The sequence below is a fragment of the Oryzias melastigma genome, linkage group LG13, assembly GCF_002922805.2.
Source record: "Oryzias melastigma strain HK-1 linkage group LG13, ASM292280v2, whole genome shotgun sequence".
Lineage (NCBI taxonomy): Eukaryota > Metazoa > Chordata > Actinopteri > Beloniformes > Adrianichthyidae > Oryzias > Oryzias melastigma.
Window position 1 is genome coordinate 6,585,819 of NC_050524.1, and position 24,948 is coordinate 6,610,766.

The window sequence follows — 24,948 nt, forward strand, 5'->3', positions numbered from 1 at the left end:
CTGTTGAAACGGATAACCCCCCTTTATTTCTTTACATGTTCTCTCACCAGCTAAAGGTCGTATCACACTGACACTACATACAATTTGCGTCTTGTCCACATAGGAAATTTTTGACCTTTGGGATACGTGCATGATGTAGGTAATTCTCAAGTATTACTTTCGTTCATCATTTGTCAATATGCAGTGATCTCCGTCGAGGGTTTTAGCCGTGAATCACGCAGTTTATGTGTAGTTTTTACGGAAATATTGTGTAAATATTACACAATTGTGCGTATTTCTTGCAAGATGCATAGGCAAATTTGTGGCTTTCCACAACCATTCGATGTATGGCTGACTTTTCACACATGTACTACCAATGTATAACTTCTAGAATACGTCTACGTCACACATTTGTTAGAATGACGCCATTGAGGCACAAATCCCCAATGAATTGCGTATAAACAACACAATATTCACGCGTCATGCAAGATGCACGTACTGTACGTATAAATGGGCTGATCTCTCACCGCTTTAGCAGTCTATACCAAGTGGGGGTCTTCCTCGGGGCGCCGTGCTGTGTTGACGTCGGGTGCGAATGCAATTCTGGACACATGCCGGACCCTTCTTGTGGATTTCCTTAGATGTGTCTCCCGCCAGGAGTCCCCAGTCTTGATGGAGGGTCCCCCCCAGCGGGCTGCCTCGGCTAGCGCCTAGCAGCTAACTTAGTACTGGTGTGGACCAGAGAAATCGAACTGTTTAATTAAAACAGGGCATCGCGAGTTTTTTTTTTGTTTTTTTTTAATAAATGTCCCCCATCATGAGAAAAATGCCAGAACAACATGTTAAAAACACCTAAAACACATTTTGTATTAGAGTGGGTCGCTAAATAAAGGAGCTCTAGGATAAAGCCTTGTGGAATTCCACATTTAATTTTTATGTGGAGAAAAATGAAGTGCTATCTTTTTTTTAAATTAGGATTTAAACCAACTTTGTACTGTAAAATAATGTGCAATAATTAATAATATGAAATTACTTGACTGAGTTTAGTTTAATTCCGACTGCTTTTATTATTACTGGATAAACTCTTTTTAGAGTGGTAAAGGACCAACAGGTCCCATGGTGCATTTCAGAGTCTGAGGTGACACTTTGAAAAAGGATTTGTTTGTGCTGTAATCAGTGGAATAACAGCTACATTTTTTTTCTTCTTTTTTTGGAAGGACTTTTAGAAAACACAACACCTCACAAAGACCCAATATTTAGCCGATTGATAAAAAGGAATTGAAGAAACGTAATCGTCCAAAAAGATATAAAGAGGTCTAAATATTACATTGTTGCTCCTTGTTTACTTATCGAATCCAGGTGCTTTAGATCAGATTTGAGACTTTCCGACGGTGTTCATGTCTTGTTATAAACAGTTTCATCACTGTTCCTAAAATCAAGTGTCACTGCTGAAAAAAAAAACACCTTGGTTGCTGGCAAAGCTCCAGAGATCCATACCCAGTCCCACCTCCTTCTCTAGGATGCTGACAACTGAGACCACACAATTGCATTTGAAATTCACATGCATCATCTTTTATGAGAAACATCTCTCCTGTGCACCTGCAGGGGGCTGAGCGGGGCTGGGACACATCAATCAAACTGAGCGACGACGCCGCTAGAATTATCAGCCGCTGCAGAACGTCTCGACTTTAGAGTCGGGAAACAGCCGCTTGTTTATCAGCGTAGATTTTGCTGACTTTTCAAGAGATTTACAGGCAGTTGATAATCAGACGCTGTCTGTGTGGTTGCTGGTCATGGGTGGCAGAAAGCTCCAATGGCTGGTTGGAGCTTTATTCGAGCTGGAAATCAGTTTCTTCTAATGAAAAAAGCATTTACTTTTTTGGCCAAAAACAGATAGATGATCCAACTGCAAATATTATTCTTTGCAATACGGACTACAGTTGAAAACATTTGATACAAGAAGATTCATACGATTTTAGTTTGTTCTGTTTAAAAACCCACTCCAATAAAAATCCTGTTTTTTACCATCTTTAACTTGTTCTTGTAGCATTTTTCTCATGATGGAGGACACATATATATATATATATATATATATATATATATATATATATATATACATATAAATTTGTGAGTATTTCATTTAAATTGTGGATAAAAAAAATATAAAATGTTTGTGATACAGCAACTTCCATGGGCGGGCCAAAGCCTCCCTGTTCCAATTCTGAAGCATCCATTTGCAGACAAATAGATCCATTAACATCTTCTGACTTAAAACCTTAAGGCTGGATAGCTCAGATATTACTCATCGTTTATTTCAAGAGGACCCGGCTGCAGACAGCAACATGGCTCAGAGCCTCATTAGCAGCAAGCCCTCGACTGAAGCGGTAGTGCGGTCGACTACTGATTGGAAGACTGGGGGTTCGATTCCCACCCTACCCATGTCGAAGTGTCCCTGGGCAAGACACAGAGCCCCAAATTGCTTCTGGTGTAAGGTTGGCACCAGTGTTCAGCTGCGGAGCCACCACCAGTACCAGTGTGTGAATGGGTCTGTGACTTTAGATCACTTTGGGCCTTTGAGGAAGGTAGGACAGCGCTATGCAACTACACGCCATTTACTAAAAACACCAAATAGGGTTAGGGTTTGAAACATTCTAGTACAGATATGACAATGGTCTCGCCTACAACTCGGAGGCAAATTTCTGCTGCTCTGCAAAAACTGTCATAGAAAATAACAGATTTTTTTATTTTGGCTTAAAAAAATAAACAGCATAATCTTAATTAAAATACCACTAGGAACATTTTTAGAATAGTTTAATAAGATAATTTAAGTAGTTTGATTTTTTTCTAGCTTTAGTCAAACTTTGGCAAAAAATAAAATTAAGTTTTTTGTAAAAAAAAAAAAAAAACAACTATTGGCAAAAGTATTAGTTTCTCTTCCTTCTGAGCACTCCATCCTTCACTATTAGGCACTGACATTACAGACGTCTGCGCTTCATTTTCTTCATGATCTCTCTGTCACTAATCTTGATCTAATACTCCTCACAAAGTGCTTTCATCGTCTTAAACTAAAATCCAATCAGAATTTTCCACATTTTGCAGGCTGTGTGTTGCAACTGTAGTGAGTTAATCAACTGGGTGAATTTAGGAGACCTTTCTGTCCGCCTCGTGTGAGTATGATTGCGATCGGAAACGTCTGAAACAAAGACGAGAGGCCGTGACCCTCCAGGTCTCGGCCAGGGTGACTCCCGTAAGGATTTTCTGACACCATCCATGGTGAGAGTCGCTGGATGGAGCGGTGCGGCGTTCCTGAAGGGAAACGTAATCTGCCGCACGTTTATCTGCCATTGACAGCTGTGCCGACTTAATGAAGGTTTGTAATGAACATGGATTTCCGGTAATGTTTGGAGCTTTTGTCTCTTAAGTAGAAGGTATTAATCCCATTAGTTTGGACTTACGAGGCAGCCTCTTTGTTGAAGACAGTAATTTGGCAGTTTTTACGTTATCGCTGCTGATTATCTTTATACCATCTATTCGATTTCACATCAGCAACCTTGCTGTGAGTCAGAAAAAACAAAGGTAGAGGTGAAATGGGAAAGGTCTTTTGTGATCTACTGCTGTTTTCTCCAGATGTCCCAAAGTTGAATTGATTTGCATATTCTGTAAACCCGGTTGTCCCTATCTTGTCCTTTCTGCCTCAGTGTCCTTGTCTGAAGTGAATTTATTTCGCTCTAATTTGAAAAATGTCTCCTGCTAAACTGCAGCTGAACGGTTTGTGTGTTTTGTATCGCCGTTTTAGGTTTCTCGTCATCATTTTCAGTTACTTTGCATCTGTCAAAATGACTTAGTGCTTCGAATAAAATTGCCAAATGCTGTAAATTAAACAATAGAACGTCCTCACGCTCTATAATTTTGCATTTTTTTTTGGTCCAGAATCCTGATGATGTGTTTGTTGAGAAAGATAGTTTAGCCTTTTAGCACCGTGGTTGTCATCGGTGACACAAAATCACACACACTTTCAAACTCTTCAACTGTTTATGCAATTCTGAAACAGAGACTATAGCTGTTGCTTTTCTCCACATCAAATTCATTATGTTAATTATGTAAGAACTTAACCATTGTAAATCAGTGAAGCGGTTTTATTTTGAAGTTGAAGCCTCTTCTTCTGTTTACTCATTGGCTCTTTTCTGTGAAAATTTAATTAATTAAATGTAATTTTAATGATCTAATTTTCTATTATATTTATATTTTTTATTTATTCTTTTGGCTGCATGATGGAGCAGTGGTTGGCGCTCTTGCCTCACAGCAAGAAGCCCCGGTTCAAATCCCGGCTTGGGGGGCCTGAAAGAGAACCACCAACTGGTGACCTTTCTGTGTGGCGCATGTGTGGCTGCGCATGTGTGGCTTTTCTCCGGGGACTCCGGCTTCCTTCTACCGTCCAAAAACATGCTTCATAGGTTAATTGGTGACTCTACATTGCCCCTAGGTGTGAATGTGAGAGTGAATGGGTGTGTGATTGAGGCCCTGCGACAGACTGGCGACCTGTCCAGGGTGAACTCCGCCTCCGCCCATCAGTTGCCGGGTTAGGCTCCGGCACCCCCACGACCCCGAAAGGGACAAAGCGGACAAGAAGATGAATGAATTATATATATATATTTTTTAAAAGGATTTGGTGTACAACAGTTTTACAGTATTCATAATAAAAGTATTTCAGATGATCCTTTGCAGGTTTTCCTTTTATTTTGCATAAATTGAAAAATACTTGTATAGCGCTTTCTACTTTCCTTTGAAGGCCCAAAGCGCTTCACAGTCACAGACACATTCACCCATTCACACACTGTGGTGGCTCCACTGCTGAATACTGGCGCCAACCTTCCACCAGAGGCAATTCGGGGTTCAGTGTCTTACCCAGGGACACTTCGACACATGGGGGGGCAAGGCGGGAATCGAACCCACAATCCTCCAATCAGGAGTCAACCACCCTACCGCTGCCCCACAGCCGCTGACCAAGTTAAAACAGAAATATCAGCAAGGAAATAAAAGAAAAAAATAGATCAAAATAAGGGTACTTTTTTTAACTTTTTTTTTCCTATTCCTTAGGGACAGTGCACCTTAAATGCATTTAATGAATGCAATAAAGGTAGAATTAGCCCAGCGGCTTTTTTCATCCCTGGACAGATGTTAAAATTGTTAACCTACAAAAGCTAAATACAATGAATGAAGACAAAATTTTGTTCTGAATTTTATTTTTGTTGACTTTACTAGCTTCAGGGGTTTCAGTTTAGTGGTCGGTGCGAACGCTTTAAGAAAGTAGCGGATGTATTTTTGACTCGTAAACTAGGAACTTGACTAGCGTCAAGAAGAATGTGTCGGATGTTGTCCACTGGTTTTTCAAAATAAAATGTTCCTTTAGAGTCAGATTATAGATAAAATGGAAAGAATGTAGATTGTGTTTTTTTTCTTTCTGTGCTGCTGGGGACCAATTATCCAGTGAACCAGTGCTAATCCTCAGCTCAGGGGTTGGGGACCACCACTGTAAAATGTTGCATATCCTCCTATCACTCCTTTTCTCAGCTTTAGAATCCATTGAAATTATGTGAATTGCGTTAACCAGGGGTGTCTAAATCCAGACCTCCTTCTGGCTTTCCAGAAACCCTGGATCAGGTGTTTTTTAACCCATAAGATAATAATTAGAAAACATGTTGGACACCGGCCCTCGAGGCCTGGTCAAAGAGTTCTGGTAATTCAAAGAATGTCAATACTGCAGCTAAATCTCAGGTGTTAAAGGGTTAAACATGCTTCTGGAAATCAAACGTTTAGATCCACAGAGATTTCTGTTTCATAGCATACCCTCGCTATCCTAAAAATACTGGTAAAAACACTCATCTCTGCTTTTTACATCAAAATCCGTTGTGATTTGAGTCTTTTCAAACATTGGAAAACCCCCGGGGAGAAACAGAAGTTCACTAAATTATACCTTAAATGCAAAAGCACAAAACACTGTGTTTTTTAGATAAAACCCTGTAGCATCTAATGTCAAGCAGCTGTTGCATGTCAGCTTTTACAAGCCAAAGTGAAATGTTTGTGCCCGTCAGCTCCGGAAGGGTTTGTGTACAAATGTAAAGAGTGCTTTTTGCAGGTTTGTTTCCTCTTTCTCCTACTCTTGGATTTCCCCAAAGGACAGCTCAGCGATGTGCTCTTCCAAGTTGGACAGTTTTTTTCAGATCTTGTGAACGCGGCGGCGGCGCTGTGGGTTTGTCAGGTGGATTCAGGCACATTGAAGGCGTTGGTTATTCAGATTTATGGAAATGCTGATGCAGACGAACAAAGAATCCCAACATCAGTTTTATTTCCCAGTTGCTCTCAACCAATGCTGTAGCGAAAATTTTCTTTGATGAATTTTGAATTATACCATAATTATTCAAATTGCAGTCTATTGTGCTTGTTCAAAGGTACGGAAATGGTGCCGCATTGTGCTTTGTACTCTGAAAGGCAAGAAAAGATATGTGTTTCCTCTGTTATTACATAAAATCCCTGTTTTTTTTGTGAGTTGTGATTTCCCTAAACTGTCTCTTGAAGAGTGTCTTTGTTTAGTGCGATAGAAAATGAGCGTACTTATCTACAAATGTCTACCTTCCGAGTCTGCTGGTTTTGACATTATCAAGCTCTTCATCCAGACTTCCTCTAATTTGTTTGTCTCTGACAGCAGGTTTAATTTTACTTTTAACCGTACAGACACCACTAAAGTCCTGGCTTTTCACACCCAGTCATTAATTTGATTTATTTCATGTTAATTTTTACAATTATACTTCCATGACGGCTTTGTTTCCCGTCCAGCATGGAAATTTGGTTGTGGACAGTTGAGCTACAACGCATTATGGAGTCAGACTGTTGTTGATGTGTTGATTCGTTGTTGTTCTGGTCAGTAAATGTTGTTTAGCAATCGCTAAGAGTCCTGCAACTGATTTTGCATACTAATCTGCTGGGTTTAGTTTTCTGTGGAACAAGATTGATGCACTGAGCTTGAGGGTTTCTCTTTCAGTAGCAGATTAAAGCCGTAGTCGTATGCTTCTGTTGTCTGGGGTTGTCCGGGTCTGTAGAGCGGCCTTATCGTGAGTAGAGTGCAGGTGTGTCTTGCAGCTTCCTTGATCTGCGTAATGCCACCTTAAGAAAATATGGTTGTGCCCCCCGCCGCGTCACTATTTTACGTTTTGGGTGTCCTTAACTTGTCGTTTTTTGATGTGCTGGCTGTTTCCTTTAAATCGGGGGTCTCCAACCTCTGGGCTGCAAACCAGTACTGGTCCGAAGGTCACTTGGTACCATAGATGCTAATCAGGGTCCCCTCCCTTAGGATGCTGAATGGACCGGTTCCCAGACTCTAACCCAGTTCCTCGTCCATTACCGCGTATCGAAGGTTGGGGACCTGTGATTTGATAGGGACAGCCAACACATCAAGAAATAGCGAGTCGGGGATACCCAAAACATCAAAAAGTGATGCAGAGGGAGTCCTAACCATACGTCCATATATGACAAGTTGGAAGTGAGAATGTGTAGGTGCGACAGTATCAGCCGTACATTATAAGTGATGGCATGCCGTGTCCATCCCCCCCTCATAAGGAAACCTCAAGAGATGGTGTGAAAGTTGCACACACTTTTTCTGTACGGGTGATGCCGTCATACCTAAACATTCTCACTCCCAACTCGTCATATATGGACGTATGGTTCGGGCCCCCTCCGCGTCACTTTTTGACATTTTAGGTGTCCCCAACTTGTCGTTTTTTGATGTGCTGGTTGTTCCCATTAATTCACTGGTCTCCAACCCTCGAGACACAGTAGCGAACGCGGGACCATTACCAGGTTAGGGTACCGGTCCATGTTCTGAGGATTAGGGATAAGATGCACTAATGGATGCAGAACCGATACCAGGTTAGGGTAAAGAGACCAGTCCAGTCCACGTCCTGAGGGTTGGGGACAAGACATAGTAACGGACGCAGAACCTGTACGGGTATCGGTCAACGTCCCAAGGGTTTAGTGGTTGTGGCCTGGTACCAAGTGACCCTCGGACTGATTTGTGGCCTGGAGGTTGAGAACCCCTGATTTAAAGGGAACAGCTAACACGTCATAAAACAATGAGTTAGGGACACCCAAAACGTCAAAAAGTGACGCGGAGGGGACCTGAACCATACGTCCTTATATGACTAGATGGGAGTGAGAATGTGTTGATTGTACAGAGTTCTTATGCCACACTGGAGTCGTTGGTAAGGTGCGGGTACTGGCCCCTTACTGACACATATGCTGCATGCAAGAGGTGTGCATTTAATACATACACTCTAATTGTCTAATTTCCTAAATTCTAACAGTCAGGCTGAGCCCAACAAGAGCACACTTGTCACTTGAACAGCACTAATGGCCCTATACGCAGTGCACAGGATTTGGGCTTGAAAAAATTAAATATGACACACCTGCGTCTCACATACTTCACTCTTACTTGACCCTTGTGTGTTGTTTAAGTTTTTACTATGATTCGTCACTCGCAGTATGCAATGTACATGAACATTTTGGCTTTATCGATTCATCAAGTGGTCTACAACCTTGATATCTTTTGCAGGTCACCAGCCTTGCCCAATTTTGACATAGTCACAACTGTCCTTACAGTTGTGACTATGTCCTAATATCTACAGGAAAAAAAATCTTTTTTTTGCAGTATTCTGTTTACTTGAGTCATATCATTTGCCACTAATGGGCAGATGGTCTTAGGTGCATTGCAGTGTCTGGGAGTGGCCTCAGGTCTACAGCTCCAGGGCGGTGGTGGGGGGATATTATGGTGGTGGCTGGCCCTTTTATCGAGCGTGAAAATGTTTATGGGATATCCTTGCACGGTGGGACAATTTATGCACGTAAGCCAACCCATCCAGACTCTAAAATAGTACTTATGTCAAAACTGTTGTGTACTGTATATCTCACGGAGGCAAATTGCTGTGTACGGCCGAGTTACAGCATCAACTTCCAAAATGAAACCACCGAACTGTCCTATGTTCCCATCTTGAAATGCATCCAGCCTGCATTTGATTTTTTGTTTTCCCTGACCCACATCTACTACCCAGTAAATAGAAGTGTTTAAACTAAGGGATTTTATCAGTTAGTACCCGTGGTGTCCAAACTCTTTGCAAGGAGGGCCAGATTTAGTGTGGTGGAAATGTGCAAGGGTCAACCATTTCAGAGGAACCTGGTTGCAGGCAAACATAACATTGAACTCATCATTAGCCAGAAGCGGATATGTCACAACTGTAGCCGGAATCTGAAATTGCACATCTACACTAGAAGACCCGGTTCCAGTGTTAATCTATGGGAAGACCGTGAACTTTGTTGGCACTTCGGTCGAGGACTTCCAGCTAATGATGCTCTGGCAGCATCTTGGGGCTTTGCTGTTGTCTGCGACCAGGTCCTCTTGAACCATTTGGCCTGACGTTCTTTCAACTATTTTAATAAAAGTGAAATTTAAATCAACTAATTTTAAAAAATGTATCGCAATTGCATACTTTAAATTTCCCCCCACCGAACAAATACGTAATTCTTACCAAAATCAATGTCCATTTTTTTCACCATCCATTCTCAGCTAGCTTGTCGTAGATAGCATGTCTTGTCTGGTAGTGCCTCTTCATAGTGAATATGGAAACCTAATTTAGCCAACCACAATCAAGAAATTGTAAACAGTTTTTAGAAAGTTCTGAAGGCCATGTATCATCAATTGTATGAAAGGAACCTGTGGGCTGTTGGAAATTTAAATGGGGGGCACATTTGGCCCATGAGCCAGACTTTGGACATGCCTGCTTTAGATGATGACTTTTGTAATACTTCTGAAAGCTTTATTTGGAGGTAATGGATAATTTTCCAATGAAAAGCATATTACCGTTTTTTTTTCAGTAATCTGTAGATTCAGCGGCTGGTGACTCTACCCCTCCCGTAGACAGGCAACATTCATTTTTACAACCACGCTCACAACTACAGCAAGAGAAGATTGAGGCTCATCCTGCTGTCAAACTGGTTTATGTGTCCTGACAACTTAAACTGTGTTGCAGACTCCACAGTAAACGGGTGGGTTCTTTTTATAAGGAGTTTGCATAGATTCAAATGGGGGCCCAGGTGGATTTTATTTTACTTGTCATGTCAAAGTAAAACTGACTAACAGAACAAGAGACTCAACTTTTTTCATTGTTTTTTTGCTTTTGAACAAGACACAGAGAAAAGAAGAAAACTGACACACGATGACATCTACCACTTGCTCAATGGGCCCACAGTTGCTCCTCTAGTGAGCAAACATTCAAACCGTCAAACTGAGATTTCACTTTCAAGGCTAATAGTCACAAACAAGTGTTTGTTTCTGCACTGAAAACATCCACTTATCCACTTTCCGGGATGAAGGATACAAAGAAAATAGTCACACAACTAAGTAGCTTCACACCATCAAAAGTTTCTCCCATGAGTCTCCAGGATAATGGGATCAGATTGGTGCTGTTGAATGTAACCGTTGTCAAATATGACTTATTGTCGGCATTTTGGTTTTGCTACTTAGTTACAGCTCTTCACGGTTTTTAACTTTCAAGTTCTTTATTGACTCAGCAATCACAGCAAACATGAATATGTCTTAAGCTGTGATTAGCAGGTCAGAGGCACCCAGTTTCAAAGTTAAATCAATGTACAGGCGTAATCAGAGGTCCTGCGGCGCAATTTGAGCGTTGCAGTGTGTACAAATCTGAACATCCAAAGAGGATGAACTGTGTCATCCAGTCAGGGACTCAGCTTTGGCACCTGACGTTATGGACGTGATTGGTGGTTGGAGTCCAAAACCAACATAGAGGAGAATCTGATCGTTCTTGAATTTTTGATATATCTTTTTCTATTTTGGGATTGAGACAATGCATTGGAAATGAGATATACAGTCAAGGCTTCCATGTTTGTGGCTAAACATGTTTGGCGGTAGCTCCTCCCACATCCAGGGGTCTGCAAGCTGAGGCTCCGGAGCCACATGTAGCTATTTGAATCCTCCATTTGGGCTCTTTGGGTGAAGAAAATTGAACGCAATACAGATCTTGCTCAATTTCTCTATTTTAGGGCCAGACGACCTTAGTAAGCAGTGATTGGTTCAATCATTTGTCAATCAAACTCTTCGAACGTTTGAGGTGGGGCAGTACATGCTCTCACTGAGGCATCTGACTGGCCAGTTTATAATAACTTTCGATAAAGAAAAATACATCTTAAAAAAAATCATTTGGTTCAGCAAGAACATGTTAAGAAGAGTTACAGCTGTTAATTTCTCGATAGAAGTCTTTGGGATTTTGGCTTTCTGGGAGCAGCGGGTACTTCCTGTCTGGAATGCGGGGGGGGGGGATGATCGGTTCAGTTCGTTCTATGTGCTGTCTACAGTTACACCCCTAGTGTGAACGCAGCATTAGTGTTTGATGCATCATTCATTTTCACTTAAAGAATGAAAGAATTCATGAGGAAGACGGAAGTTCAGATCAATTATGTGTTAAAGTGGGTTTCGCACAATTTTTGAACGACTGTTTTTTTCACATATGTGCCAAAGGCAGTACAATAAGTTAAAGTGTATTAAAAAACCTATGTTGTTTAAAACATGAGCTTTTGACAAGTTTGAAGGTGTTGCTTAAGAAACTTGAAAAAAAAGTTAAAAGAAAAAAAGTTGACTGATCCTCACAGGAAAATTTGTGTTATTGAAAACCTTAACATACGAGGCTGTTTTTCACAGCTCCTTTCTCAAATCTTTGTACTTTTTAGCAGCAGTTAAAATGTGAGAAGGCTTCTGTTATCCCCTGCCTCAGTGGTAACTTGTTAGGTGCAAATAAAATCTTATTTTGGAGAATCGCTGCCAGATGATTGTGTCAGAAATATCTCAGGATATTGGTTTAACTTCTGGGTTCTTGTCCCAGCTGTATATTGCTATTTCTGTAACCAACTACGTGACCTCCTACTTAAAGTTGTGCTGTAGCCGCTGGTACGTGAATGTCTTTCTCATATCGGTATTGATTTTTGTGTCCTCTTTTTTTTACAGGATTATTCTGTTACGGAACAACACTCTGAAAATTGTCAACTCCAGCCGAGCAGATGAAGGGAACTATGTGTGCCGGGCTGAGAATCAGTTGGGCTCGGCCGAGCTGACGGCCGTACTGTGGGTAAAAGGTAAGTGACGCCCTGGAGGCCTTTATTTTCTGGCAAATTAGCAGAAGTCAGCCTCCAGTAAATAGTCCCCAATGTCATTTTCTCCCCCACCTTTACGCCGTTGCCAGGAAATTTACTGTGCTTGCTCAGCCGTGAAGAAGGGCTTTCACATTCAGGAATCATATTACAAGGGCAGGTTTTAATGGCGAAACAGTCTGTCTCCTAGATGCACTGTAAACAGTCTAAATCAGGGCTAACCAGGATATTTATTTGACAAAGGTGAGTTTTCCGTGCCCTACAGTTAAGTTCGCAGTTCAATGCATCTGCTTGGCGCTAGCTGTGGGTTAGCCTGAGGTGACAGTGCAGCAGCTTTGTGCTTGCAGAGGCCATGCGTGTGGTGCTGAGCCCCAGCAAAGTGGAGGTGACCGTGGGGGAGAGCGTGGTCCTGAGCTGCAAGGCGACGCACGACACATCCCTGGATGTGGCTTTCCAGTGGTTCTTCAACCAGAAACCCATCGTCTTCCAGCAGGACGGAAACCACTTTGAGTACATCCAAACAGTGAGAGCAAAAGTAAGAATGACTATTAACATAACGGGCTGCGAACTGAGTGAAGTTACGTTCGTTAGTCACCCTTACGGGTGGATACGGGCTGTCTGTGGGTGAAAATTGTACGAGGTATATAAGTGGCCCGAACAAATCATAGGCCACTCGTAGAGTGGAAATATTCACGCACATTTTTTCCTACGGGCATGCTGCGGTTGATGCTACCTATTCAAGAAAATAATTTCAGGCTTTAAACTTCTTGTTTATTCCTGTTTTTCCTTTTTCATTGATCCAAAAATGACTCTAAAACCATGTCATGATCCAAACCGTGAGTTTTGTGATCTGTGACACTCCTAACCCACACCAGACACTAGTGAGGACTGGGACGAAAAGTTGAAGCGGTGCAAATCTTTTCACAGGACTTGGATTGTTTCTGAATTCTTCCCCTCCCTCCATGGCTTCTCCCTACCCGTACATTTAGCCCTCCAAATGGAGAGTTATGTAATATTAGTCTCTTCAAATGTACTCCCACTCGATGATGTCATCAGTAGTCAGCTACGTTAGCTTGGAGCTGCTAGCACTCATAACAACAACAACATACATAACAACAACAGTTTTATAACTTTAAAAAGGTGATGCAAAAACAACAAGACATTACTTACATCTAAATGTAAACCTCTGTGCATCAGAGCACAGCCACGTGAAGAACAGCGCTTCTTCTCCACGCCACAGTGTGACGCGGATCGGCCTACTGATAGAAGGAAACATAACTCGAAGTCCCTTCGCTCTACTCTTAAAAAGCTATTTCAGACATTCAATTGCCCCTTCAGTTGAAGGGGTAGGGGAAGAATTCGGCCTTGATGTCATGAAATTTTGGCCAGGCACAAACCGCAATTAGAAACTTCCCAAACAGTTGGCACTTCTGTAAATTTGAAAGGACGCCGTCCATACATCCCTACCAAATCCGAGTTCCTGATTGGTCAGAGTTCAACTGGTTTAACCTTTAACACATGTTTGATGGGTGTGCATTATTCATGTAGAGCTTGAAAACTTGCATATATATGCGTGAACCCAAGAGTTTTGAATGCAGAAGCCTGAAACGTACATTTACACATGTTTAGTGAGTCGCACGTTGCAAAGGCCGGTGTGAACGTACCATGAAAGGTCGTAGCCATCACTTATACAACACGTAAGTAGGGAGTATGTAGGTGAGATGCATGCCTGTCGTAATGATTTATCAGTTTTTCACCCATACATGAGGATTCCCCCCATGTATGGGTGCAAGTAACTAAAGCGACAACAGCCTTTATGGGTATTCCTGAACGATTCATCTCAATGTCTTCATTATTAATAAACCCCTAAACAGCAGCATTTCAACGCTTTTGGGAGAGTCCAAATGAATTTTACTTTGTCCACATTTTTGGTTTTGTCCTCCTCAATACTTCAGCTTCTGCAGTGCGAATAGCCTCACAAATGTTTTAAGAACCTTTTAGGAGGTTACAGGTAAGCCGTGAGCCGATGCAAGTCTTCAAAAGCGAGTGCACTGAGCTGCTGCAGCTAAAACTTTCAGGGCTATCCGAGCATTACTTTCACTTTGAAGCAGCAGAGCAAGATGAAGTGCAGCTGCTGTGACCTCCATGACGGCCAGCAGGCAACAAAAAAAACACACAAATCGGCGTCAAATTTTTGACCTGGCACGATCCATCATATTGTCCTTTCATCTAAATGTTTGTTGGAAAGTCATCCTGATTGTCCCAGTCCCAGATTTTTAGCTGTATTCCTGCTGTCCTGCTATGATCAGCAGTTTCTGCAGCATTCATGACTGATCACAGAACACTATGTCTGCAAAAAATGCACACACAATCTTGGTTTTGTTTCAGGAATCAACGATTCACCCAGTTTTCTGTCTGACGTAAAAAGTATCCCAAAAATTACATAATTTGCTTCCTAACCTCTCTGATCTAGTCAGTACTCTGGAGGAGCTTTCTGCTCACTACTGCTTATAGATCCTCAATAATGAGGTGTTGTTTATTTGTCTTTTTCATTTGTTTGAAATAAAAAAGTCTCTTGTGTTTCTTTATTTGCCAAGAGATTTTATCATAGTATGTCTAAAACCTGCATACAAAACAGGCACATTAAGCGAGCTACAATGATTTTTGATCCAAATAGACTAATAGGAAATCTACCTAAATTTCTATTTTAGTGCATCTATACTGTCATTAAAACAAACACATGCAAAAAATAAAATAAAAAAAAGACGTAAGTAACCAAAAATGTTCAAAACATGCTGCAGGCATTAGTACTTTTGTTATGAACATTTTGAGTTTAGGGACTTTTCTTGCCGATCCATCATGACAGTTTAAAGACCCACCTCGAATAAAATCCTGTTTGTGGTGTTTTTAAAACTCTTGTGGAATTTTTATCATATGTATAAAAAAATAGGCTCAATAGACTTATTTATTCACATTGTTGGGAATTAGGAGCAAACAAAAATGCTCCCTGGTCCGCTTGTAAATAAATAGATCCATGAACGTCTTTGTTTTCCTCGTCCGAGCTGGTATCTGGATCAAAACTGTACGGCTGGATAGCTCCGATATCGCTTGCCATTTTTGTTGCACCCACGATTTTAGGTTGGAGTTGTGAGGATCTGTAAGCCAGCGTGAGGGCTTGTAAACTAAGGGATGATGGGAAATGAGGGCAGGTTTATGACTATCCCTAAAAACTGCATAAACATGAGTAAAAGACCATTGGGAAGGCTTTGAAAATATATTAAAAGAGGATTGGAATGTTTTCTTTTATTTTATTTTATTTCAGTAAAACGTCCTTGCACTAAAATTTCGAGCTGGGTATCGCCAATAATGTCCAGAATCCATACGATTCTGATTTTTTTCTATTCTTTAGATCCCATCAATTCTATTCAGTTTAATTTAGTTTACACGGTTTCCACATTTAGACATATTTGTTTAGAAATACATTAATAATCTATATATGTTTTGAATATATTTATATTAATCTGGTACATTTGACATATTGTAAAATTTATTTGTGAAATAATAATTAGACTGTTAATATCATACAGTGTTACATGGATTCTCAAACAGAGAAGCTCCAACATATTTTCTGCCTCTCCTGAAGGGCGTTTAAGTTTGGCCACTAGGTGGCGATAGCGCTATAGCATCATACCTTCTTCCAGAAGAAGAAAGTATGAGCAAAAAACGATGCTTTAGACCACAAATGGTGAATTTAAAAATATTTCCTTAAAAGAGTTTGGAAAATTCATGCCTGTGAGTATATAAGGATGTGCATTTAGTCAGTAATGTCATCCTACTCCATTATATGTTAGCATCAAGCTAGCGGACTTTAGCATTATGCGTTATATTGTTCGCTACTTATGAATCAATTATTGATCTATTAAGCTTGGATCTGTTTGGATCAATTTTGTCATCCCAGCTCTTATTCAGTTGTATTGTACAATTGATGAAAAGTTACAACTTCATACCTTAAAAAATTATTGTAAAATATTTTAAATGTATATGTTTAATTTGACCTACTGCATAAAAGACTTCTTGTTAACAACCACAAATAAGTTTAACACAGACATACTTTTATAATTAGTTTAAATGAATTGAACTAAAATTGTGTTTTTTGTTTTTTTCCACACAGAAATGATAGAAAATAAAGAAGTTGAACATATTTTTCCAAATGTGTTTAGAAGCCCTTCTTCCCTTCAGGTATATTAAGACCAAAAAAGTATTGATTTAACAACAAAAGCAAAAATCAACCAAATAATAAAAAAGTAAGCTTTTACACAAAATGAATAAATATAACTCAAATAAATAAAATTGTATAATTGGTGGGTTTTGATAATTCTGATTTTTTTTTTTTAGAATATTTAAAAAAAAAAAATACAAAGTCGTGTTTGTTTCTGTTGTCTATAAATAACTGCTGCTTTGCATGATGGTTATGTGTCAGAATGACTGCAGAAAAATCCTTTGTAATGTGAGAAGTGAGCTAATAGTTGACCTGATTTTTAAAAGCAGACAATAGTTGACTCACTCGGGCGTTAGGTCGGAAGACGCTTTGATGCTTGTTTGCATAAAAATATATATATTTTTTTTCTTCCCTCTCTTCATCTCTGCAGGTTTTTTTCTTCTGAAGTCATTAATCTGCTTTTGCTTTTTTTTTTCTTTTTAGTTCATCTGATTTTCTTTTGTTTGTTGAACTGAAGCCACAGAATTATAGATTCCCTTTTTCTCTAACCCTCAGCATCTGGGTTTTAAGCTTAGTTGGTCAAACAGAGTAGCTGCTTCTTTCATTGTCTTGTCAGTTCAGCTGCTGTTGCAAAAACAATGTTCTTTTAGGGAAATGACTAATTAGAGGAGCTTGCACCCATTCATGACTAAAAGATTGGAGTGGAAATCAGACTCAGTGATTAAAATTTTATAAAGAAGACTTGAATGTATGCACGGCCGTGGAAACAATGCATTTCTCCCTTTTCCGTTTCCACACAACCACCGTCTGTGAGCCGCTGGCCTGTATGCTGCTGTTATTGCTCCACACACTGAAATGAAACACCAGACACTGTTTCAAACCAAGTAGAAATCAGACGAGACACAGTTGCAGCAGTAATCAGTGGGTATAGAACAAGCCATAATACCTCTAATCAGAGCTGCAATACCTGTCTTCCTGAAATGATGCCACCGACAGGCTGCTATTTGGAAAAACAAGGTGTTCTAAAAGTAAAAAAATATGGGTCTCTCAGTTTTGACATCGCAATTTACCAGTGACCAGGAGGCATGACAAGTTTTATCAAAAATATATTGCTCCTAAAAACCCACTCTGATGAAAATTGTGTTTTAGAGTCCCACTCCGATCATATTTTGATGTATTTTAAAACGTTCTCAGTCGTTCATTAATTATAATTTATCAGTTTTTAACCCTTTAACACTTGAGGCGATATCTGTGGCGCTTCAACACAAAATCTTTAATGTTTTGTAACTTTTCAACCGTTAGCATGATCAACGCAATTCCAGCAGATTTTGAGGGAGAAAAGCGGTTGTCAGAAACAGGCAGACGGCTGGATCCAACTGTAGCAGGTTTATTTGGCACGGACAGGACAACAGGCGTGAAGCAAAGCTAAAAGTCCACAACGCTAAACCAGGGTCAGGCAGGCAGGGGTCAGGCAGGAGCATGAGGGCATCAGAGAACAACCAGAATGGTCAGAGTCCAGGCGAGGGTCAGGACAGGCGGCAGACGAAGCAGGGTCAGATGAAACAGAAGATCAGGTCAGGTTGAGAACGCTCAGTGATGCAGGCAGAGTGGCACAAACAAGACTTCGCACTGAGCAGAATTCAGACTAAATACTGTTGGGAGTGATCACTGATGGGGAACCAGCAGTAGGGATCCTGGGAGTGACAGCAAGGGCTGATGGGAAGTGAAGTGGAGAGAACCAGGAAGTGCTAAAAATGTGTTAAAAATGTTCCTTTATGCCTTTTAATGTGTTCGGGTGAAAATTGACCCATTTTCAAGTCCAAAAATGGGTCAGTTTTGACCTGAAAACAATTTAAGGGTTAAGTTGTTCCTGATTCTAAACGATTTGAATAAAGAAATACTAATTCATTTTCTTTATGTGTTTTACAATATAAGAAAGTACCATTGGAGTGGAACTTTAACAACTATGTGTTAAAGCTGTTGAATTCTGATTGTTTTTAAATGAAGACAAACATTGAATATATATTTTTATTTTTGCATCCCAGTAATGAAAGATTTATTTATTTATTTATTCATAACCTTTTAAACTCCCTTTTTTATTTTACATTTTTTTGTAAGGAATGCTTTATTTTAGGGTGCCATTTATTACATTGCACAAAGATGTCTAAATTAGCCTGAAACTGCCATATTTTTTGTTTTAAAAGCCAAACTCAAAGGTCAATAGAGTAAGCAAAGAAATTACTACACTACATTTTTAAATTAATAAAGAAGACACAATCCAACGGGTAGACAAAATTGTAAAAAATATTTTGTAATTTTTGCTTAAACATCTTAATGTTTCTACATGAAGGGAATAAAAACTTTTGAACAAGTCTTCTTTTTAGGTTTTGGCTTTTTATCAAAAAATGTTCACATTTCTAAAGATTTCTACCTGTCACAAACCAGTTCAGTTCAGCTTCACCAGTGGTTTTCTCCATCCGCAGGACAAAAAGCCTTAACAGGAGGTTTAAAATCAAATTAGCAAAAGCGAAAAAGTCCTGCTGTTGACAAATGTGTAGAATCAGATCTTTCCTCGGGTCTCCTCTGCCACAACTGTACTCTGGAGAGCAAGTGTTTGCAGTGACGATTCTTCACAGACTCTGCAGAGGCCAGGCTGATGCATGCTTTGTAATTTTAATCAGGTTTTGTGCTAAACAGCTGCCTGTAGACCTTGGATTATTCCCAGTCTCGCCTCAGGCCTTTCTTATTTCAGCAGCGAGAAAATACCAGTCGCTGAAAAATGCAGGACCAGGCCAGCACCTGAATTAAAGAGGAATTTCTTGGAGCCTCTACGAGATGTAATGGAATCACATTTCTTGTGTCACGCTCATTTAGGCTTTTTCCCGCCTTTCCTTTCCCCAACTGCAGCAGTCGTCCACCGTGGATCTGATGATCAGGAGCATTCTGCTTAGGCATGCTGGGAAGTATGGATGCAGAGCGCAGACCAGTGCTGACTCTGTGTTTACGGAGGCTGAACTTCTTGTGCGAGGTAAGACTGAATCTGATACCGTCCTCTCCACCATGAGGAACTCACCCAAACCTGAAAACACAATTCATTCACTATTGAATCATGAATGACTAATAGATAGGATAGTACTTCAGAAAATTGCTTCAATGATCAAAGGAAAAAACGTTTTTCAACCATTCCTGCAAACTGGACGTCAGAGTACAAAAGAAAACAGGGGAAGGTTTAAATCTCCAAGCTTGTCATTTTGTTGTTAGCAGGTGGAGAGCTCCCACTTTGTGTGCAGTGGATTTGCTGACAGCAAGAGAGATGCATGTGTCCCCCCGCTAACAAAAAGAAAGAAAAAAAGCTTTTCTTTTCTTTTTATTCTTTTCTTTTTTACCGGTGAGGAAAATAATGCCCCGAATGTGCCAAGCTGTTCTGCAATCATCAGCAGAACTGTGATGTGATGGCCAAAGTATATGTGTGCAGTTTGGGGAATTCACACACAGCCGTGTTTATGGGGAATTTACTTTCATAAGCACTGCTTGGGAATAGAATTTTTTTCAGATTGAAGCAAAAAAAGAATCAATATTCTCGGTGTAAATACTTTACATGATAGAAAGAGGTGCATTTTGGGTGGAAAATACCAAAAAAAAACATGCAACTTTAGATCATTTTGAAGAGATTTATAAGTTAGAGCACTTAGTGGGTTTCTACTGTAACAGAAGATATGTAATTAGGATTTTAGGGTTTTTAAACTGCATTGATAACACTTGATGAGTCAATTTTTAAAAATTAGCAAAACTTTCTCCGCCATAAGTGTGTTGGAGATTTCATGGAGGCAACCATTTTGAATAGAGCAAGAAAAGCCCTTCTACTGCCCCTAGTGGGGTAATAATCCACTACAGCAATGGCCCCCAACCTTTTTCGAGCCACAGACTGGTTTAATGTCAGACAATATCCTCTTGAATTGGCCAGTATGAGGCTAGTTAGCTTTTTTTTTTGCCTCCAATTTCTCCTCACTTTTGAGGTTAAAGTTTATCTTCATCCTCTGTAAAACATCTCCAACTGATTTAGAATTTATTTGTACAATAGATTTTACTAGGAACCATCAAAATTTATGTAGATTTTCCATTAATCCATTACTGACAGAGGAAGCTAAAAAAATGGATCCCAACTTCAGCTTCATCCAACTTTTAAAGGTGCAAATAATACCTGATAAAAAAAGTCTATAAATGGTAATTTCTAAATATAATAATAAACATGAATTCACTGTTAGTGGCATCCTTGTAACATTAGACAGAAGTTTCTTGAATATTATACATTATTACTATGGTTTGTGGAAAACTGTTATATTAAATCCATATTAGGAGTAAAGACTCCTGGTTTTTGTTATTTTAATGCAGCTTTGGTTTATTATGAAGTTGAAGGTTCTTTTTTTGTTTCCTCTCTGGGATTTTTCTGCTAAATAAACTTCCCAAATATATTTTGTTTTTGTTGACTTTGCTAGCCTTGGGAGTTTCAAATTAGCAGTCGGCACTGACGCTTTCACAAAGTAGCGGATGGATTTTGGACATGTGACCGCTTGACTTTACATGCTTCAAGAATGAGTCTGATGTGATCTGGAGAATCCAGTAGTTTTCAAAATAAAACTTCCTTCAGTATCAGATTATAAATAAAACAAACAAAAACATTTGTTTGAGGACCACAGATCATTTGTTTTTTTAATAACATTTTTCAAGTGTTTACTTAAAATATTGACTGTTAATGAATAACATATATTGTAAAGCTATTAGATTTTAATAAAATTAGTCATTTTACCCAGAAAAGAGATATTTCTCTTGGTGAGGACCAACACAAGTAATTGTCATAATATTTACTGTATATATAATTATACACCTAAATAGTTGAAAATATAGGCGTATTAAAAGGTTTTGTTGGTTTTAAATATTACCAGCATGCAATGAGAATGCAAGCCTTAATTTCACTGTGGTGCATTCACAGGATTTCAAGCTTGTTATCATTTCTTTCTGACATTTTCCTCATGGCCTCCAGAGTATTCCTTACGAGATTATGAGAACTTTATGAAGTCCATTCATCCAAGAATTTTTCATTTATTTCTGTTTTTTTAATTAGGTATAGTATGACTTGCCTGCTGATAGGATCTTATTGTCCTGAGGCGTTATTGGTAGAGACTCTGGACAAAGGCAGGAAATGCGGCAGGGGAAGGTAGTGTGAGTGACATTTAGTCTGTTGTCTGGTCAGCTGGGATGCGGCATCTCTCTGCTGAAAGCATTAATATTTGTATACACAGATATGGGGTCACCATTGAGTGATAACATTTATAGAAATGACAGCGACAATACTTTTTAATGTATGCGGGAGGAGAGGCAGCTCCGTCTTCAATAACAATTTTCCATTTTTATTCTCTCCGTTTTTTATTTTCTATATGCTCCTTTATTGCACCTTGGATAGGTCATTTCATATTTTAGAATAAGAAAATATTTCTGATGTGTGCAGTGTGGACCTTTCCATATTTACTATTGCTTTTATATGTGTTTTTTTTTTTTTTTTAAAGCTAGCTGAAGCTTCTACGCCTCTCTTTTTAAAAAATCACAGCTAATACTAGATTAAAAACATTTCAAAAACTAATTTATATATTGTATTTGCTTCCTTTCTTTATGCATTTTATGTCTGCAAAATTTAAGCATGAAACTTCTGAAATTACATATGATTTACACCAGTTGACCAATCACAAAATCCAACTGTAATACATCTTTTTAACCTGTAGGAGGCAGCACACAGGCTGTTTTAGACTATAATTTCTGGAATTAGTTAATTTTAAATTGTCAAAAATGTGGCCAGCATCAACAGTCAGCACTTTTAAAGCTCAATTTCTAGATGTCAACAGCCAAAAAAAGTAAATTTGCTGTTTGGGGACTCTTTAAATTACCAAAATATTCCTGTAAAATTCTGCTAACAACAAGCTAACTCCTCTCAAAATAAACAAACTCAGAAGTAGCTTCCAAATGATGCTTTAGGACTTTAAATTTGTGCAAAAGGTGATTTTGGAAAATTCAAGATGCCGTAAAAAGTAAATTTAAGTTGTCAGAGAGCACCACGATTTTTCATTTTGTCACGAGCTACTTGTGCAACAGTGATAGTAAAAAGGATTCTGATTCCCAAGGTCAAAGGTCAACTAAACTTCAGTTCTGGTTGTAGATTTGTTTTTTGTGGAGATCCCTCAAATGAAAGTTTTCTTTTTCTATGTTGTGTGAATGTGAAAATCACTCAATTCACACTTTGGTCTAAAATGAGGCAGCCTGTGACCATCCCATAATAATTTCATAACTTCTTTTGGGTATCCCAGACATGTGTGTTTTGATTTTGTTTGTGAATTTAGATTTTTTTTTCTAAATGTTTGGCCCCATTAATGTGATGTCATCATTTTTTGGGGGTAGAGGTCGTTCAATGTGTCAATAATGTAATCTTTTGAGGTACAGATTGTGCAAATTTTGGTAGCTTTTCATTCAGCAAGGGAAATTTTCACTCCAAGTAAGAACAAAGAATGAAAAAAAACTATCTGGTTCTTGCTGTCCGGTTCAAATCTAACAGCAGCACATTAAATGCTTTACTAAGCTGTGTTGAAAATAAGAGTTCTCTGAGAATTGTTTCAGACAGCAGCTGACTTTCTCCCCTCTTCTGTGCTGACGGGCCATTTGTGCCTCATTTGTGATGCAGAAATCCAGATGTCCTCACTTGTAATTTGGTCTGTCTTGTAATTATCCCCTCACCAGGCCCTCCTGGACCCCCTGGAGTTGTGATCGTGGAGGAGATCACAGACCACACAGCTACCTTGTCTTGGACGCGGGGTCTGGACAACCACAGCCCCATCAGCACCTACAATTTACAAGCCAGGAGCCCGTTCTCATTAGGCTGGCAAACTGTCAAAACAGGTAATCAATCAAGACTAGATTGCAGGAAGTGGATGTGGGGCCTCAATTTCAGCCTCATATATAGATGGAGGATCAATACAGTCATTACTGTAAGAATGTTTGAGGTTATCTACTTAATAAGACAATTTGTTTTATCTAAAAAATCATGTTTAATGTCTCTTGTAAGTGGAAATCCACTCTAAAGGGGTACATTTATTCAGAGGGGATCCATAAAAAGCATTAAGTGTGTGCTTCTAATGTCACAAATGCGAAATGTATTCAGTGTCAGATCAGCACTTAGTGAATAATTGACCTTTTGGCTTTGAAATATAAGAGTGATCCATGTTCATTTAGTTTATCATGCTTTAAGCACCCAGGAACAAATTATATCCTTCTTTTTTAGCTGTAACTTTACAAAATAACCATCAATTATTATCACTTAGCTTTAACCGATAAGGGTCTGCTCCGCTCTCGCTGTAATCCATCTTAATGTGCCGTGTGAAAATAATAACAGAGTCCAAGGTGTGATAATGATACATCCCCACAGATAAATTAATCACACTTTGTATAAACTCCTCTCACATCATGTCTGTTCAACTACATTTGTTTCGATGAAGCATAATTATGACTGTGATAGATTGTGAGCGCTGAACATGTTTGGAAGAGCAGGAAGATATGTGGCTTTTAGCTCCTTTTTTATAGCAGACAGATGTTTGAACAGCAGCTTCCCAGACAGAGGGACATCAAGCAGCTCCATCAGATGCAACAGAGTCATTTGTGACTTGGATTTGGTTTGGTTCTTGTTTGCATAACTAGTTTTGTTTAAGCTTGATTGTGGAAGCTGCACAGAAACATTTATTCTGTTTCAAATGCATTTCTAAAACGGGTGTAGGAGTTAATCGACTTAATGAATCAAGTTACATTCCTACAATCCAACTGGATTGAGGTTAATCGAATCAAACGTTTACATTATAAAATAATTTCAAAATGAAATACCGTATATATTCTAATAGGAGCATTTAAACCAAAAAATACGGCAGTCATCACAGGCTGAATGGTGATGGCTAGTGGGTTCATTATATTCTGTTCTTATTAGCACTGGCTATGAATGTTTCTTTTCTCTTTAAAGCCTCATTAATCTCCGTATCAAAAATCCTCTTGAAGATTATTTTCCTGAAGACATGCACACCTTTTCGTCTTTGCTCAATAATCCATGTTCAAACCAGTTCTTCAAATTTGTCGCTCACTTTCTTTGTTCCTCCACCAGAAAATTGCATCTTTTTCTGCAGCCGTCTTGTAAATATTGTCATCTGCTTCCACCATTCTCTGATATGTTTAGGAACCTCCCCAAAGTCGTGCAGATTCCTCACCAGAATGTTCTTTGGCGTAGGCCACCGCACAAAGTTTACGTTTCTTGGCCATCGCTACACTACATTATAACCCAAATAGAGCTCTGGACCCCATGTGATTCCCTGTAGTCAGTCGGCCATTTAGGCAGCAATATGAGCAGCGCTGCTATGAGCGCCACTGCGGAAACTTTTCAGCCATTCATCTCACTTTAATTGGCATGACATTGAGCTTTATTTTAAAAAATTAAAAAGTTAAATATTATCAACCTG

The 24,948-nt window shown here is 39.4% G+C and overlaps 1 protein-coding gene across 1 annotated transcript in view; it reads left to right on the top strand.

Moving 5' to 3' along the window:
• The window catches only part of cntn5 (contactin 5), a gene marked incomplete at its 5' end in the record, with an annotated part of 141,210 nt that overhangs the window by 91,663 nt on the left and 24,599 nt on the right, over positions 1–24,948 (top strand). The window contains 4 exon segments of the mRNA XM_024277809.2: positions 12,047–12,174; positions 12,537–12,724; positions 19,316–19,436; positions 23,192–23,350. Of these exon segments, the coding sequence (XP_024133577.1) occupies positions 12,047–12,174; positions 12,537–12,724; positions 19,316–19,436; positions 23,192–23,350 (596 nt within the window).